The sequence below is a fragment of the Quercus robur genome, chromosome 4 (genome assembly GCF_932294415.1).
Source record: "Quercus robur chromosome 4, dhQueRobu3.1, whole genome shotgun sequence".
In the NCBI taxonomy this organism is placed as follows: Eukaryota; Viridiplantae; Streptophyta; class Magnoliopsida; order Fagales; family Fagaceae; genus Quercus; species Quercus robur.
The window spans coordinates 85,681,322-85,695,958 of NC_065537.1; the positions used below are offsets into that span (position 1 = coordinate 85,681,322).

General features: G+C 34.1%; 1 protein-coding gene across 36 annotated transcripts; it reads left to right on the forward strand.

The window, feature by feature from the left end:
- Positions 1-1,692: 1,692 nt before the first annotated feature.
- Positions 1,693-14,619, forward strand: LOC126724148 (putative disease resistance protein RGA1). Of its 36 annotated transcripts, none has more exons than XM_050428472.1 (15): positions 1,695-5,403; positions 7,661-7,797; positions 7,914-8,052; positions 8,212-8,319; positions 8,759-8,831; positions 8,963-9,095; positions 9,449-9,558; positions 9,671-9,813; positions 9,908-9,939; positions 10,058-10,249; positions 10,767-10,901; positions 11,101-12,950; positions 13,416-13,509; positions 13,704-13,781; positions 14,231-14,619. In XM_050428472.1, coding segments are annotated over exons 1-4 (3,792 nt in total). In that variant the 5' UTR covers positions 1,695-1,888; the 3' UTR covers positions 8,213-8,319; positions 8,759-8,831; positions 8,963-9,095; positions 9,449-9,558; positions 9,671-9,813; positions 9,908-9,939; positions 10,058-10,249; positions 10,767-10,901; positions 11,101-12,950; positions 13,416-13,509; positions 13,704-13,781; positions 14,231-14,619. The 36 variants fall into 36 exon arrangements, 35 of the variants coding, with proteins under 35 accessions (XP_050284446.1, XP_050284447.1, XP_050284420.1 ...); XM_050428475.1 differs by having other exon boundaries at positions 10,058-10,161; positions 10,770-10,901; XM_050428468.1 differs by having other exon boundaries at positions 10,058-10,901.
- The last annotated feature ends 18 nt before the right edge of the window (positions 14,620-14,637 follow it).

Below are 14,637 nucleotides of genomic sequence, written 5' to 3' on the forward strand. Positions count from 1 at the left end.
CCCATTAAGAGATGTTTTGGACTAGGCTTTTGCCCTTCCTAAATCAACCCAACTGGGCCTTGCGACTTCGAACAATCTATACTAGAACCACTGCGTGCCAAAAAGGTTGTGTCGGTTGCGTCAATAATGGCATAGGTGGGAACACTTGTGGTCCACACGGTTTTCTTTCTGCTCAAAGGGCCAGTGGAGGTGTTTTGTCTCCTTTCGATTATTGCTGCCAGTTGGGGAACTGTGCATTTTTTGTACCCTACAACTACGTGTTTTACTATCATCCAAGCATTCAAAAAGCAGGGTCTCTTTTTTTGGTCAATCTGCTACTCCATCCCTAATCACACAGATCATTCTAGTCTTACTCTTACCCTCCAGTTCCCTGCCCACCTTGCATCTCTCTAGTCTCCATCTTGATTCTTTCTTTATAGCATTCTTCGTTGTTGGCTAGCTACTCTTCATTCTTCAGGTTTGCTTCTATTTGCTCTTCCTTTCTCTTTATTCTTCTTGCTGCAAGTTTTTTTTTTTTTTTTACTTGTTGCCGAGTTTCACTGATTTGGGTCTTTCTCTTTCTCTCTCTCTCTTTTTATTTTTATATTTTATTTTTTTTAAGGAACTAGAACTAAACACTCTCTAGTCATAGTCACCACCCAAGTCTTTTTACTAGACTTTTAAAAATTTTAATATTTTTCTCTAAATTACAAGTTGTACACGTTTATTGCTGGGAAGCATTCCACTTTTTTCTATGCTATGAGTTATCATGTCGATCTGCAAGAGTTATCAAAAGTCAGAACCCATGTCAATTACAGACTACAGTTACACGTTTACATCAAGACTATAGTTACACGTTTACATCAAGCATTCCATTAGTGCTTCTATTTTCAACCAACATCAAAGACTATCCAGTGATTATTATTATTTTTTAGCTTTTTTTTTTTTTCCATCCATTTATAAAGTCATTAATTTGTTATATGTAGAGTGTTGTCTTTATTTAATAAAAATATAAGTTTAGGATAATATATTTTGTATTAAAATTAATTTGTTAAGTTATGTGATAAATAATTTTTTATTCCAAAAAATTAATAATTTTTCTATTACTGATCATGTTTTATTTTAATTATAAATGTTTAATTTTGTATCTCAAAGAAAATGATAAGTAGATTCTAAATATATAAAAAATTTAAAGTTAAATAAATATTATCTAATTAATATTTAAAAAAATTAAAAAACTCGCTAAAATTTTTGCTTAAGAGTATTTCCAGCTTATTAGACAAATTTTTATACGTTTGAAAAATAAACAGAAACTCTTAATTATCTTTTCAAATGTATTTTTCAACCTACTCTTTATCTTATTTAAATATTATTTTTTTACGTATTATTTATTTATTTTTTAATAATTATATATTTTCTAATATTTTTTTATTTAATATCTTATTATTACGAAAGAAAAAAAATATTTGAAAAATAAACAGTAATTTATTAGCTTTGACGAGTTACTATTCATGAGCAAAAATAAAATTATGATATAAAAAATCCATTGAAAAATGAATAACAACCTATTTTATGGAGTTACACTTTAAAATAGAGAATATTTTGGGTTTAGTTTTCCGAAATAATCAAAGGCCCAAATTTGTTGAGCCGGCCAGTAGTCAGTAGTGCATGTGTATATGACGATTTTATGGAGTTACTCTTTGAACTATGCTTTTTTTCTACGCATCCTTCATCTACGCGTTTTACTTTCATCGAAGCACTCAAAAAGCATGGTCTTTTTCTTTTATTGCACCTGAATTGTCCATTCCCACCCACTCTCACAGATTGTTCTGGTTTTACTCTTACCCTCCAGTTCTCTGTTCTCACAAAGACAGAATTTGCATTCATTCAATTCTCTCTAATTCAAGAAATGGCGGAAGGAGTTCTGTTCGACATTGCTAAGGAAATCATTGGGAAGGCGGGCGACCTGGCACTCAAAGAGGTTGCGCTCATCTGGGGTGTCAAAGACGAGATCAACAAACTCAAGGAGACAGTTTCCAAAATCAGTGCTGTGATTTTGGATGCAGAGGCGAAGCAGCACGGCAGTGAAGTGATCAAAGAGTGGCTGAAAAGGCTTAAGGATGCCATGTGTGATGCGGATGACTTGCTGGATGAAATCTCCACTGAGGCCCTGCGACGGGAAGTGATGACCCGTGACAAGAAGGCCAGAGAGGTACGCATCTTCTTTTCCAAATATAACCAGCTTGCATATGGTGTTAGAATGGGTCATAAGGTTAAGGAGATGAGGGAGAGGCTAGTTGCTTTAGATGCAGAGCCTGCGGAAAGGCAGTTTCACTTGGAGATACAAGTCAGGAATGAGTCAAGAAGGCAGACTCATTCCCTTGTAAGTGCTGAAGATGTTATTGGGAGGGAGGAGGATAAGAAGGACATTATTGGATCTCTGTTGGATCCCAATGTTAAGGAGAATGTTTCTGTCCTTGCGATAGTTGGTATCGGAGGACTAGGAAAGACCACACTTGCTCAACTTGTCTTCAATGATGAAAAAGTCAAGAACCATTTTGAGCTAAAATTGTGGGTGTGTGTATCTGAGAATTTTGACGTGAAAATAATTGTTCAGAAAATCTTGGAGTGTGTAAAAAATGAGAAACCAAAAGACCTTGAAAAGAACATGTTAGTCAATAATCTTCAAAAAGAAATTAATGGAAAGAGATATATGCTTGTGTTGGACGATGTGTGGAATGAGGATCATGAAAAATGGAGTGAATTGAAACAAATTTTAATGGGTGGTGCACAAGGCAGTAGAATCTTAGTGACTACACGGAGTGTAAAAGTGGCAAAGATTTCACGAACTAGTCAACCACACGTGTTACAGGGTTTAGAGGAACAACATGCTTGGTCTTTATTTAAGAAGATGGCGTTTGAAGAGGGGGAAGAACCGAAGGAAGCAAGTTTTGTAAATATTGGGAAGGATATTTTAAAAATCTGTGTAGGGGTGCCGCTTGCAATTAGAACAATAGGAGGTTTATTGTACTTTAAAAAATCTGAAAGAGAGTGGTTATCATTCAAAGACAATGAACTTTCGAAAATACCTCAGAATGAAGATGACATTTTACCAACACTAAAGTTGAGTTACAATCATCTCCCCTCACACTTGAAGCAATGCTTTGCTTATTGTAGTCTATTTCCAAAGGATTATGAGATTGAAAAGGAAAGTTTGATTTATATGTGGATGGCACAAGGATTCATCAAATTGTATAACGAAAAGCAATGTCCAGAAGATGTTGGGCATGAGTATTTTATGGATTTGCTTTGGAGATCATTCTTTCAAGATGTTGAAGAAGATGAACTTGGCAATATATCAAAATTCAAAATGCATGATCTCATGCATGATATGGCAATACAAGTAATAGGATCAGAGAGCACCACCATTTATTCAAAAGAGAAAGTCATTGATGAGAAAATTCGTCATGCGTCATTTGGGGATATGTTGTACTCATCATTGGAGATCCCAATCTCATTATTCAAAGCAAGTAAGATAAGAACATTTCTTTTGCCATGTCAACAAAGCTATGTTGCTTCAAATTTGGATAGTTCAACTTATAGTGCAATTGTGGCTAGTTTTAAGTTCATACGCTTATTGGATTTGCATAAGACGGGGATTAAAACTATTCCAAGTTCTATAAAAAATTTGAAGCATCTAAGATATCTTGATCTTTCTGGGAATAGAGACATTGAGATGCTTCCTAACTCTATTGTCAAGTTGTACAATTTACAAACACTTAAACTCTCTTTGTGTTCTAAACTTAAAGAATTGCCAAGAGATATTAACAAATTAGTCAACCTCAGATTTCTTGATCTTTCTGGGAATAGAGACATTGAGATGCTTCCTAACTCTATTGTCAAGTTGTACAATTTACAAACACTTAAACTCTCTTTGTGTTCTAAACTTAAAGAATTGCCAAGAGATATTAACAAATTAGTCAACCTCAGATTTCTTGATCTTTATGGGAATAGAGACATTGAGATGCTTCCTAACTCTATTGTCAAGTTGTACAATTTACAAACACTTAAACTCTCTTTGTGTTCTAAACTTAAAGAATTGCCAAGAGATATTAACAAATTAGTCAACCTCAGATTTCTTGAGATTGATGAGTGTTCGGGTTTGACTCATATGCCAAATGGACTGGGCCAATTGACTAATCTACAAACATTGACAAGATTTGTGACGAGTAAGGGTAGGATTGATTCAGTGCCTAGGAGTAACGGTGGATTGAAGGAACTTAACAGGCTAAATGAGCTAAGAGGAAATCTGTCTATTGAAAATCTCAAACACGGAAAAGATGCCGCATTAGAGTATAAGGATGCAAATTTGAAAGAGAAACAACGTCTTGATAGCTTGTACTTAAATTGGGTAGAAGAAGACATTGATGAGGCGGGTGCTGGTGATGATGACATGTCACTGGAAGCCTTGCAACCACATATAAATCTCAAAGCATTGAGTTTAGAGCGGTACGGGGGAGTGAGATTTCCACATTGGTTTCTGTCCCTCAGAAATCTTGTCCAATTTAAATTATATTCATGTAAAAAATGCCAATATCTTCCACCGTTGGACCAATTGCCTTCTCTCAAAATTATCCATTTGTACAGATTGGATTGTTTAGAGCACATATCAGATTCAGAGAGAGATAACAGTGATTCTTTATTCTACCCATCTTTGGAGACACTCCATATTTGGTATTGCCCTAATTTAAAGGGATGGTGGCGGGGAAGGAGGGATTCTCTTCCTTCATTTCCTCGTCTTTCTGATTTAGATATCAGGGATTGCCCTCAGCTGACTTCCTTTCCTTTGTTTCCATATCTCGAAAGTTTGAACCTAGTTAATTGTAGCTTGAAGCAGTCATTAGAGAGGATGATGATAAACAACAAGACTTCTTCAGGGAATCTACCATCAATTGCTTCTTCTTCTTCTTCTTCTACAATTGTTGCCCCTCTATCCAAATTAAGTTTCATGAGTATAGGGAACACGGAAGAAGCTTTGCCAGAGGAGTGCCTACGAAATCTCATTTCTCTCCGTACTCTGTATCTAGACAAATGTCCTCTTCCTCAAGGCATTCGATATCTTACGGCACTTCAACATCTGCATGTTTGGAACTCTGAGGCGGTTGATTTATCCAATGATTGGGATGAGATGGAATGGCAAGGACTTACGACCCTTCTCTCTTTGGAATTCCGTCGACTTCCGAAGTTGGTCTCTCTCCCAACGGGGCTTCAATATGTCAGCTCTCTACAAAATCTCGAAATTAAGTTCTGTCCTAGTTTGATAGCTATACCGGAGTGGATCTGCAAACTTATATCTCTTCAATCACTTCTAATTTGGGACTGCCCTAATTTGGAATCATTGCCAGAAGGAATCGGTGCCCTTACCTCTTTGCAAACACTAGGTATTGGAGAATGTCCCATCTTACTGAAAAGATGCAAGAAGCAAATCGGGGAAGATTGGCATAAAATTTCTCACATTCCCAATTTGCATGGAGGTCTGTCTCGGCAAGAAAGAGAGCCAGGTATGTAAAAGTCACCATTTTATTCCCAACCTTCGATTAAAAAAAATCCAAAAGCCCAATTCTTCTTCTCCATTGTTCTCTTTCAACGGCTGTATTTCTTGGTGATTAAATTTCAGATGAAGAAGAACCAAACGAAGAAGCAAAGAAACCTGCTTGTCAGAATTGGGACTTAATTAAAGCTTTTGGGTGCTGCAATTGTTCAACAACACAACTCACTCACTCACTGGTACTATCTCCTTTCTTTTCTTTTGCCTTTTCCACCTTTATCTGCTTATAATATTCTCATTTTTTAAATTATGTTTTGGAAAAAAATTAATGTGAGCTTTCTTTCATTACCCATTGTGTAAACAGAGTCAATATTGCTAGGAGAATTGAACTGGGCATCCGTGCCATAGGATTCAGCTCATTGTACAGGTATTCAATTCCTTTTTAAATATATAAGCTTCCAATTTTCTGTTATGTCTACAGATAATGCCATTTATCACAATTTGTTATCTAAGTTAAATCACTATGGGATCATGCTTTGTAGCAAAATATAATTTTCAAGCATCATGGTTTTATTTTGAAATGTAGCTTTTGATAAGTTGATATTTACAAGGAAAATGTTACTATATGTTACCGAAACATCGAACTATCTAAGTTTTCTCAGTTTTTTGATTTTAATATTGTTGTCTGGTTTGAGCTAAAAAAACATGAATTCTACCACTGACCTGTTTTATAAATTATAACACTAAATATATTTTATAGAGATCAAGCACCGATTCATTATTTTTATTGTCATTACAGACTAAATTCTGCAGTCAAGACAAATCCTTGTTTTCATTTTTTATTTTTTTATAGCTAGGTTTTTTACTGATAGTAACAGTAGGACCTGATGCATCATTTTAATGCAAGTGCTGCAGGCTTTTATCATGTACATTTATATAGCTAGCTTTCAACAACAATATGTGGCTTTCTCAAGTGATTTATCAATGTAGGTAACTCATATACAATATCCTAACCTCTCTCTCAAGTGTCCTTTGTCCTTACTTCTTTAGTTTCTTCTTTCACATCTTTGCATCTTCAGATACTAACATCAATTCTTGTTTTACTGTATTTCACATGCATCAGCACAAGACAAGAAGTAGAGAATAAATATAGGGCCCCATGTGTAAGTGATGTAGTGCTTTTGATCTCGAAGTACATTGAGATACAGAGATGATTGCTTTCATACAGTTTGCATATAGCCTCAAGACTCCTGTGAAAGGTAAGCCTACTTATCTAAAATCGTAATGGTTTAAGTACTGCTTTTGTATATTTTAGTATTTTATATTTGCAACTTTTACTTATCCTGTCTAATTCTGTTTCTTGGTATAATTTTTGTGTGTCCCTTTTTTCCCCCTCTAAATATCCAGTGATACTTCCCCTAGTAATGTGGGAGCTGTTTCACTAGTTTGTATAGCAAACAAGATGTGTTTGCATCATAGTACTTTTTTTGAGACATTTTAGCTTGAGGAAAGACATTTTATCCAGATATTCCCTTCTCTTTTATATTTTGTGTTTGTGTGGTGGGGTAGTGATACTTTTTTTATGAAGGGGTGGGATGGGGATTTAAGATAATTAAATTGTAATTAGCCGAGATACAATAAGATCAAACTCAAGATTTGATTTCCTGATGTCGTAGAACAAATAGATCAATATAATTCTATTAGCCGAGATACACCTTGTTGGAATTTTTTGTTTAGTGCTCTGTCAGATAGGTGCAAGCTTGCTGGTGTATTTGTATTGCTGCTGTAAAGAGTCATTCTTTTGTTGTCCTGAGTTGCAATTGTCTTAGTGCTCTGTCTGCTGCTTCAGCCTTGCTGTTGTATTTGAGTTGCTGGTTTTCGGCTTGGTTTCAATATAATTTCTGCCTGATTATCCAAAAATAAAATCTAGCACCTTCTATTCTCAAGAACAGGAGTTCATAACCTTTCTAATGGCTTTTAAATTGAATACTAGACAACAACAGCTATCAGACAGAAGAGAATAAATGATTTTATTTCCAGCGATTTGAGTTCCAAAATAAAACTATAAGGTCTTTACACAAATTGGTATTGCCCTAAATTGGAATCATTGCCAGAAGGAATCGGTGCCCTTACCTCTTTGCAAACACTAGAAATTGGAGGATGTCCCATCTTACTGAAAAGATGCAAGAAGCAAATCGGGGAAGATTGGCATAAAATTTCTCGCATTCCCAATTTGGAAGGAGATCTGTCTACGCAAGAAGAAGAGCCAGGTATATAAAAGTCACCATTTTATTCCCAACCTTCGATTAAAAAAAATCCAAAAGCCCAATTCTTCTTCTCCATTATTCTCTCTCAACGTCTGTATTTCTTGGTGATTAAATTTCAGATGAAGAAGAACCAAATGAAGAAATTTCAGATGAAGAAGAACCAAATGAAGAAGCAAAGAAACCTTCTCTTAAGAATTGGGACTTAATTAAAGCTTTTGGGTGCTGCAATTGTTCAAAAACTCAACAACTCACTAACTGGTACTATCTCCTTTCTTTTCTTTTCCTTTTCCCCCTTTATCTGCTCAATTTTCCTTCATCCAGTTTCTTACATTCTAATAAATTCCATCTTTGTATTTTCAACTGGGTTGATGAAGAGGTGATGTATTTGATGTGCTTTGTTTCTCGTTGTTTAAACAGATTCAAGATTGGCACAAGTTAATATTAGTAGGAGAATTGAATAAAGGCAAAGTTGCATTTGGCACTAGAATCTGGTAACCAAGCCATAGGAACCAGCTCATTGTACAGGTATTCTGTTCTTTAATTCATTTTTATATATAACCTTCCAATTTTCTGTTATGTCTACAGATAATACCATGTATCACAATTTGTTATCTAAGTTAAATCACTATGACATCATGCTTTATAATAAAGTATAATTTTTAAGCATCATGGTTTTATTTTTCAAAAGTATCTTGATATTTAGAAAGAAAATGCTACCAAAACAATGAACTAACTAAAAGTTTTCTCACTTTGTTGATTTTAATATTGTTGGTTGGTTTGAGCTAAAAGAAAAGAATTCTACCTCTGATATTATTTATAACATCAAATATCAAGCACCTATTAATTATTGTTATTGTCATTACAAACTAATTATTGTAGTCGAGACATCCTTTTTTTTAAGCCATTTTTTTCTGCTAATAGTACTAGCAGAACCTGATGCATCATTTTAATGCGGGTGTTTCAGGATTTTATCATGTACATTTGTATGGCCAGCTTTTTACAACTAAGTGGCTTTCTCATGTGAATTATCTTTGGAGGTAGCTTATACAATATCCTAACCTCCCTATCTAGTGTTCTTTGTCCTTTTTTTCTTTCATTTCTTCTTTCACATCTTCAAGATCTGAATTATCAATTCTTGTTTTCTTGTATTTCACATACATTGGTACAGGACTAGAAGTAAAGAGTAAATATATAGGACCCCATGTATAAGTGATGTAGTGCTTTTAATCTCAAAGTACATTGAGATACAGGGATGATTGCTTTCATAAAGTGTGCAAATAGCCTCAAGACTCCTATGAAATGTGAGCAAACGTATCTAAAATCATAATGGCTATAACTTTTAACCACTGCTTTTGTATATTTTAGGACTTTAGATTTGCAACTTTTACTTCTCCTGTTTGATATTTTGTACATTTTTTTTTCCTTCTAAATATCCAAAGATATTTACCCAGTAATGCGGGAGCTGTTTCACCAGTTTGTATAGCAAAAGAGATATGCATGCATCATAGTGCTTGTTTGAAGAAATTCTGCTTTATCGGTTGAATGGGAAAGGGAGAGGAAGAGGAGGATTTTAATTCCTGTGAACCAAAATAATAAGAAACATATGATTGGAAACTTGTTTGTATATCTTCTCTCAAATATTTGAAAAATGCAGGAGGATATAGGTCAAGAGTGCACTATGATGCTCACATCCCATCCCAGACATTGGAATTTCTTTTGGAAGGATTTTAACTCCAGTGTTTCTACAGGTTTCTCAGTAAAGATGTAAGTATTAATTAAACTAAAAAATAAGGTCCGAATATATAGCTAGTTACTACAGAACCAAATTTATCAAATACTAATCTAGTTCTCTCTTAATTTTATCCTTTGGTTTCAGGTTGATGAGTTTATCATTTATTGGATTCTATATGCAAAAGCCTGGGGAGAATTGAATACTAAAGCAGGCAAGAGTTTAAGAGTGAATGTTTTTCTTTTCCAACTAGCCTATACGAAATTTACACAAACTTGGAGAGAATTATGGTAACTATCTCGTTCCTTACCTAATTAATGCTTTCCACACAGAAACTTGGAGTGAATGTTCTTTATTTTTGTTGTTTTTCTTGCAATATGATAGGCCATAACAATAACAAAGCGATAGTCACAAAGGTCAGCTATGGATTCTCATTTCCTCTCAAAACTTTTTCATTTTTTTGCAACATGGTAGAATACTTATTACTTCACTCACTTAATTCACTTTTTTATTTCTCAAACTTTGGTCTGATAGGTTATCATGGATGAAAGCTCTAGCTTGGTGTTACCACTCAAAGTATTCTTTGCTTTTAAGGATAGCTTAATTTCATGGCGAATGATTCTTGGACTTCTCAACCAGTAAGACTTCATTGAACAAGGATTGCTTGGAGAGTTCTGTTGCTTCATAACGAAGGCATTCCTTTCATCTTTGGATTAATTTCTTAAGGTTGCTTAGCATACCATGGAGTTATGTTAGAGATATGGCACCTGTGAAATATCATATGAATCTAGCACCTTGTTGGAATTTTTTGTTTAGTGCTCTGCCTGATATGTTCATGCTTGCTGGTATATTTGTGTTGCTGTTGTCAAGTGTCATTCTTTTGTTGTCCTGAGTTGTAATTGTCTTAGTGCTCTGTTTGCTGGTTCAGACTTGCTGTCGTATATGTGTTGCTAGTTTTCGGCTTGGTTTCAATGAAATTTCTGCCTCATTATCCAAAAATAAAATAAAATAAAATCTAGCAACTTCTATTCTCAAGAACAGGAGTTCCTAACTTTTCTAATGGCTTTTAAATTGAATACTAGACAACAAAAGCTATCAGACAGAAGGGAACAAATGATTTTATTTCCAACAATTTGAGTTCCAAAGTAAAATTATAAGGTCTTTACACAAATTGAACCCTTCTTCCTCATTTTTTGTAAAAAAATTCCAATTATGTTGTATAAGTAAATTCTCTTCTGGGCAGAAGTTGGCTTTCAAGGTGAAGGCAAGACTGTTCACCTAAATGAGAAAGACTGATGCTTTTAAAACATGAACTTCCTCTCTTTGTGGTCCTGGGGTGTTGGAATGGATACCAAGGCTTATTTGATTTAACTCACTGGTATTTTTCGCATTTCCTTTTTTTACCCTTTATCTGCTCTTAGGATTTTCGATCTTTAATTTATGACTTGCATATTAATAAAAAAAAATTTGTGACTTTTCCTTCATCATTTTATTCTTTCTGATAAATTGCATCTTTGTTTCTCAAATTGAGTTGACGGGATGATGTATTTGATGTGCTTCAACTATTATTTAAACAGAGTAAAATTTGGCTCAGGGTGATATTGAGGTAATATTGCAAGGAGAATTAAATCTTGCAACCATGCTGCTGGAATTAGCTCATTGTATAGGAATTTTGCTGCTTCAAATCCTTTTTATATGTAAGCACCTAACTTGCTGTTATATCTTCAAATCAAAATCATAATAATAATAATGACTTGCAATTTTTTCTAGTAGCTTGGTCTTCTTTGAAAACACAGCTCAATTTTTTAAATCATTTGATAAATTCCAATAAAATGAAAAATGTTCCTTTATGTTATCGAAACAGCGAACTACTATATTTTTGTCACTATCAATTTTTATATTATAGGTTGCTTGGGAAAGAAAAAGAACAAAAAAAAAAATCTCTGGCATTTGTTTCATAACACTAATTATCATATATTATAAAACTAGAGATCCAAAAATATTTTAATTATTGGTGTTGCTATGACAGAATAAATAATATAGTTAGTACTATTTTTTTGTGAAGAAATCCTTTCTACAGAGATATTAGCAATAGAACTTCATGCATCATTTTAATGTGTGCACTTCAAGCTCTGATCATGTACATTTATATTGGCTGTTTTTCACAAAAATCCATAGCTTCCTTTAGTGAACCATCCAAAGAGGCAACTCATACAATATCCTAATTTCTATCTCTAGTCCTTTTTGTCATTTCCCCTTCGTTTCTTCTTTCACCACTTTAAGACTTGATTTTTACTTGTAGATTGTTTGTCATTCCATATGACTTCTTGTTGTCAGTTTATGTACTAGTATAGTAATATCTATTCTTGATTTGTTCCATTTCACGTGCTAATATGATGAGAAGTGTAGAGTAAATGATAACCCATGTATAAGGTGATGTAGTGCTTTCTAATTCCATACTTACATTGAGATACATGATAATTGCTTTGACAAAGTACGTAAATAAACTCATGACTCCTGTGAGAGGTAGCCTACGTATCTGAATTAGTAATGGTTGAACAGTTGCTTTTGTATTCCAGTACATTAAGTTTGTAAATTTTTGCGTCATGCTTGTATCTGTTTCTAAGTATTATTATGCATGCATCAGAATTGTTATTTGAAGATATTTCCCCAGGGTCTTGGCGCTCATTGATGAAGATAAAAGGTGTTGGAAGGTTGATTTTGTTAGAATAACCTTCCTACCTTTGAAGCAGACATCATCCTAAACATCCCTCTCAACTACACCCTCCCAGATGATCAAATCATATGAATTGGAAGCAAGAAAGGTGAACTCTTTGTCAAAAGTGTTTATTATATAGCACTTCCAATCATTCATCCATCTAATGAGGGTGAAAGCTCAAGAGATGATCCTCGCTCCCCTCTTTGGAAAAGGATGTGGCACCTCAACATCCCAGAAAAGATCAGAATCTTCGCCTGGTGTGCCTGCATGAATGCCCTCCCCACTATGCATTGCATAAGAACCAGAGGAGTAAGCACATATGGTATTTGTCCTGTTTGTGACTTGTGCCCTGAAAGTACTCTGCATGCCCTCATACAGTGTGACACTCCCAAAGAGGTGTGGAGCAGTTGTCTAAACTGTCCAGTGGATTAGGAGACAAATTCTGGGGATTTTACTGATCTAGCATTTCAGTTCATCACCAATGGCACCACTCAAGACTTGGAAACTTTTTTTTGTCACAGCCTGGCCTATTTGGTACAACCAGAATCAGATTGTACATGAGTCAAGCTCATCACTTCCCATCCAAATATGGGAAACTGCTAGGAGAACTGTAAAGGACTACAAAGGTGCCCTTATCAACTGCATTTCAGCTGAAATCCAACCCAGCTTTGTGCTGGACTGCCCCACCTCCTGGCACTCATAAATATGGTAGAAAAAGTATTTCTTTCTACCTTCTCTTTTTAATTTATCTTTCTCTTCTTCATTTTCTTGGCAATAAGCATGGATTGGTTGAAAATTTGTTACTTTCTCACTTATTCTCTAAATTTATTTCTTAAACGTTGATCTAATAGGTTCTCATATATGAAGATTGTTGGCACTTAGATAATTCTTAACTTGATTAGTTCCATGAACAAAAGGATTGTTTGGTGAATTTTGTAAAATCGTAAACAAGACATTTGCTTTCATCTTAGCTCTAATTTCTCAATGTTGCTTACCATACCATGATGTTATAGACACATTTTGAGATAGGAAACCTGTAAAATGTCAGGGAATATTATTTCCAACTGTTTGAGTTCCAAATAAATTTGTAAATATGTTCTTGGCATAGATTGGATATTTGAATCTTTATGTTTTTCATTTTATATGATGAAATTTCAAACGAAGAAATTTCAGATGAAGAACCAAAGAAACCTACTCTTAAGAAGTGGGACTTAATTAAAGCTTTTGGGTGCTGCAATTGTTCAACAACTCAATAACTCACTCACTGGTACTATCACCTTTCTTTTCTTTTCTTTTCCCCCTTTATCTGCTCATAATATTCTCATTCTTTGACTTATATCTTTGCATGTTAAGCAAAAGAAATTTTCTTTCATCTAATTTCTTAAATTTGAATAAATTCCATCTTTGTATTTTCAATCGCGATCTATTTGATGTGCTTTTTTTTACCTGTTGTGCAAATAGAGTCAAATTGGCACAAGGTAATATTACTTGGGGAATTGAATCCGGTAACCATGCCGTAGGAATCACCTTATTGTACAGGTATTCCCTTTGCTTCAATTCCTTTTTATATATAAGCTTACAATTTTTTGTTATGTTTACGGATAATACCATGTATCCCAATTTGTTATCTAAAATTAAATCATTATGGGATCATGCTTTATAATAAAATATAATTTTCAATCATCATGGTTTTATTGTGAAAAGTTGCTTGATATTTGTAAGGAAAATATTACTATATGTTACCTAAACAACAAAATAAGTTTTCTCACTTTGTTGATTTAATATTGTTGGTTGGTTTGAGCTAAAAAAAGTTTCTACCTCTGACATGTTTTATAACACAAACTATACTTTATAGAGATCAAGCGCCTATTAATTATTGTTATTGTCATTACAGACTAAATATTGCAGTCAAGACAAATCCTTATTTTTTTGGAGCTATGTTTTCTGCTGATAGTAATAGTAGAACCTGATGCATCATTTTAATGCAGGTGTTTCAGGCTTTTATCAAGTACATTTGTATAGCCAGCTTTCTACAACAATATGTGGCTTTCTCAAGTGATTCTTGGACTTCTTAACTTGATGAGTTCCATGAACAAAAGGATTGTTTGGTGAGTGTTGTAAAATCATAAATAAGACATTTGATTTCATCTTTGCACTAATTTCTCAAGGTTGCTTACCATACCATGAAGTCTTTGCACTTTTTCTCAAGGTTGTTTACCATATCATGAAGTTATAGACATTTCGAAATAGGAAACCTGTAAAATATCAGGTAATTATATTTCCAATAGTTGAGATTCCAAAAAAAAATTTGTAAATATAGTCTTGGCACAGATTGGATATTTGAATATGTATGTTTTTCATTTATTTTTATTTTTTTCGTCATGTTTTGTTCTTA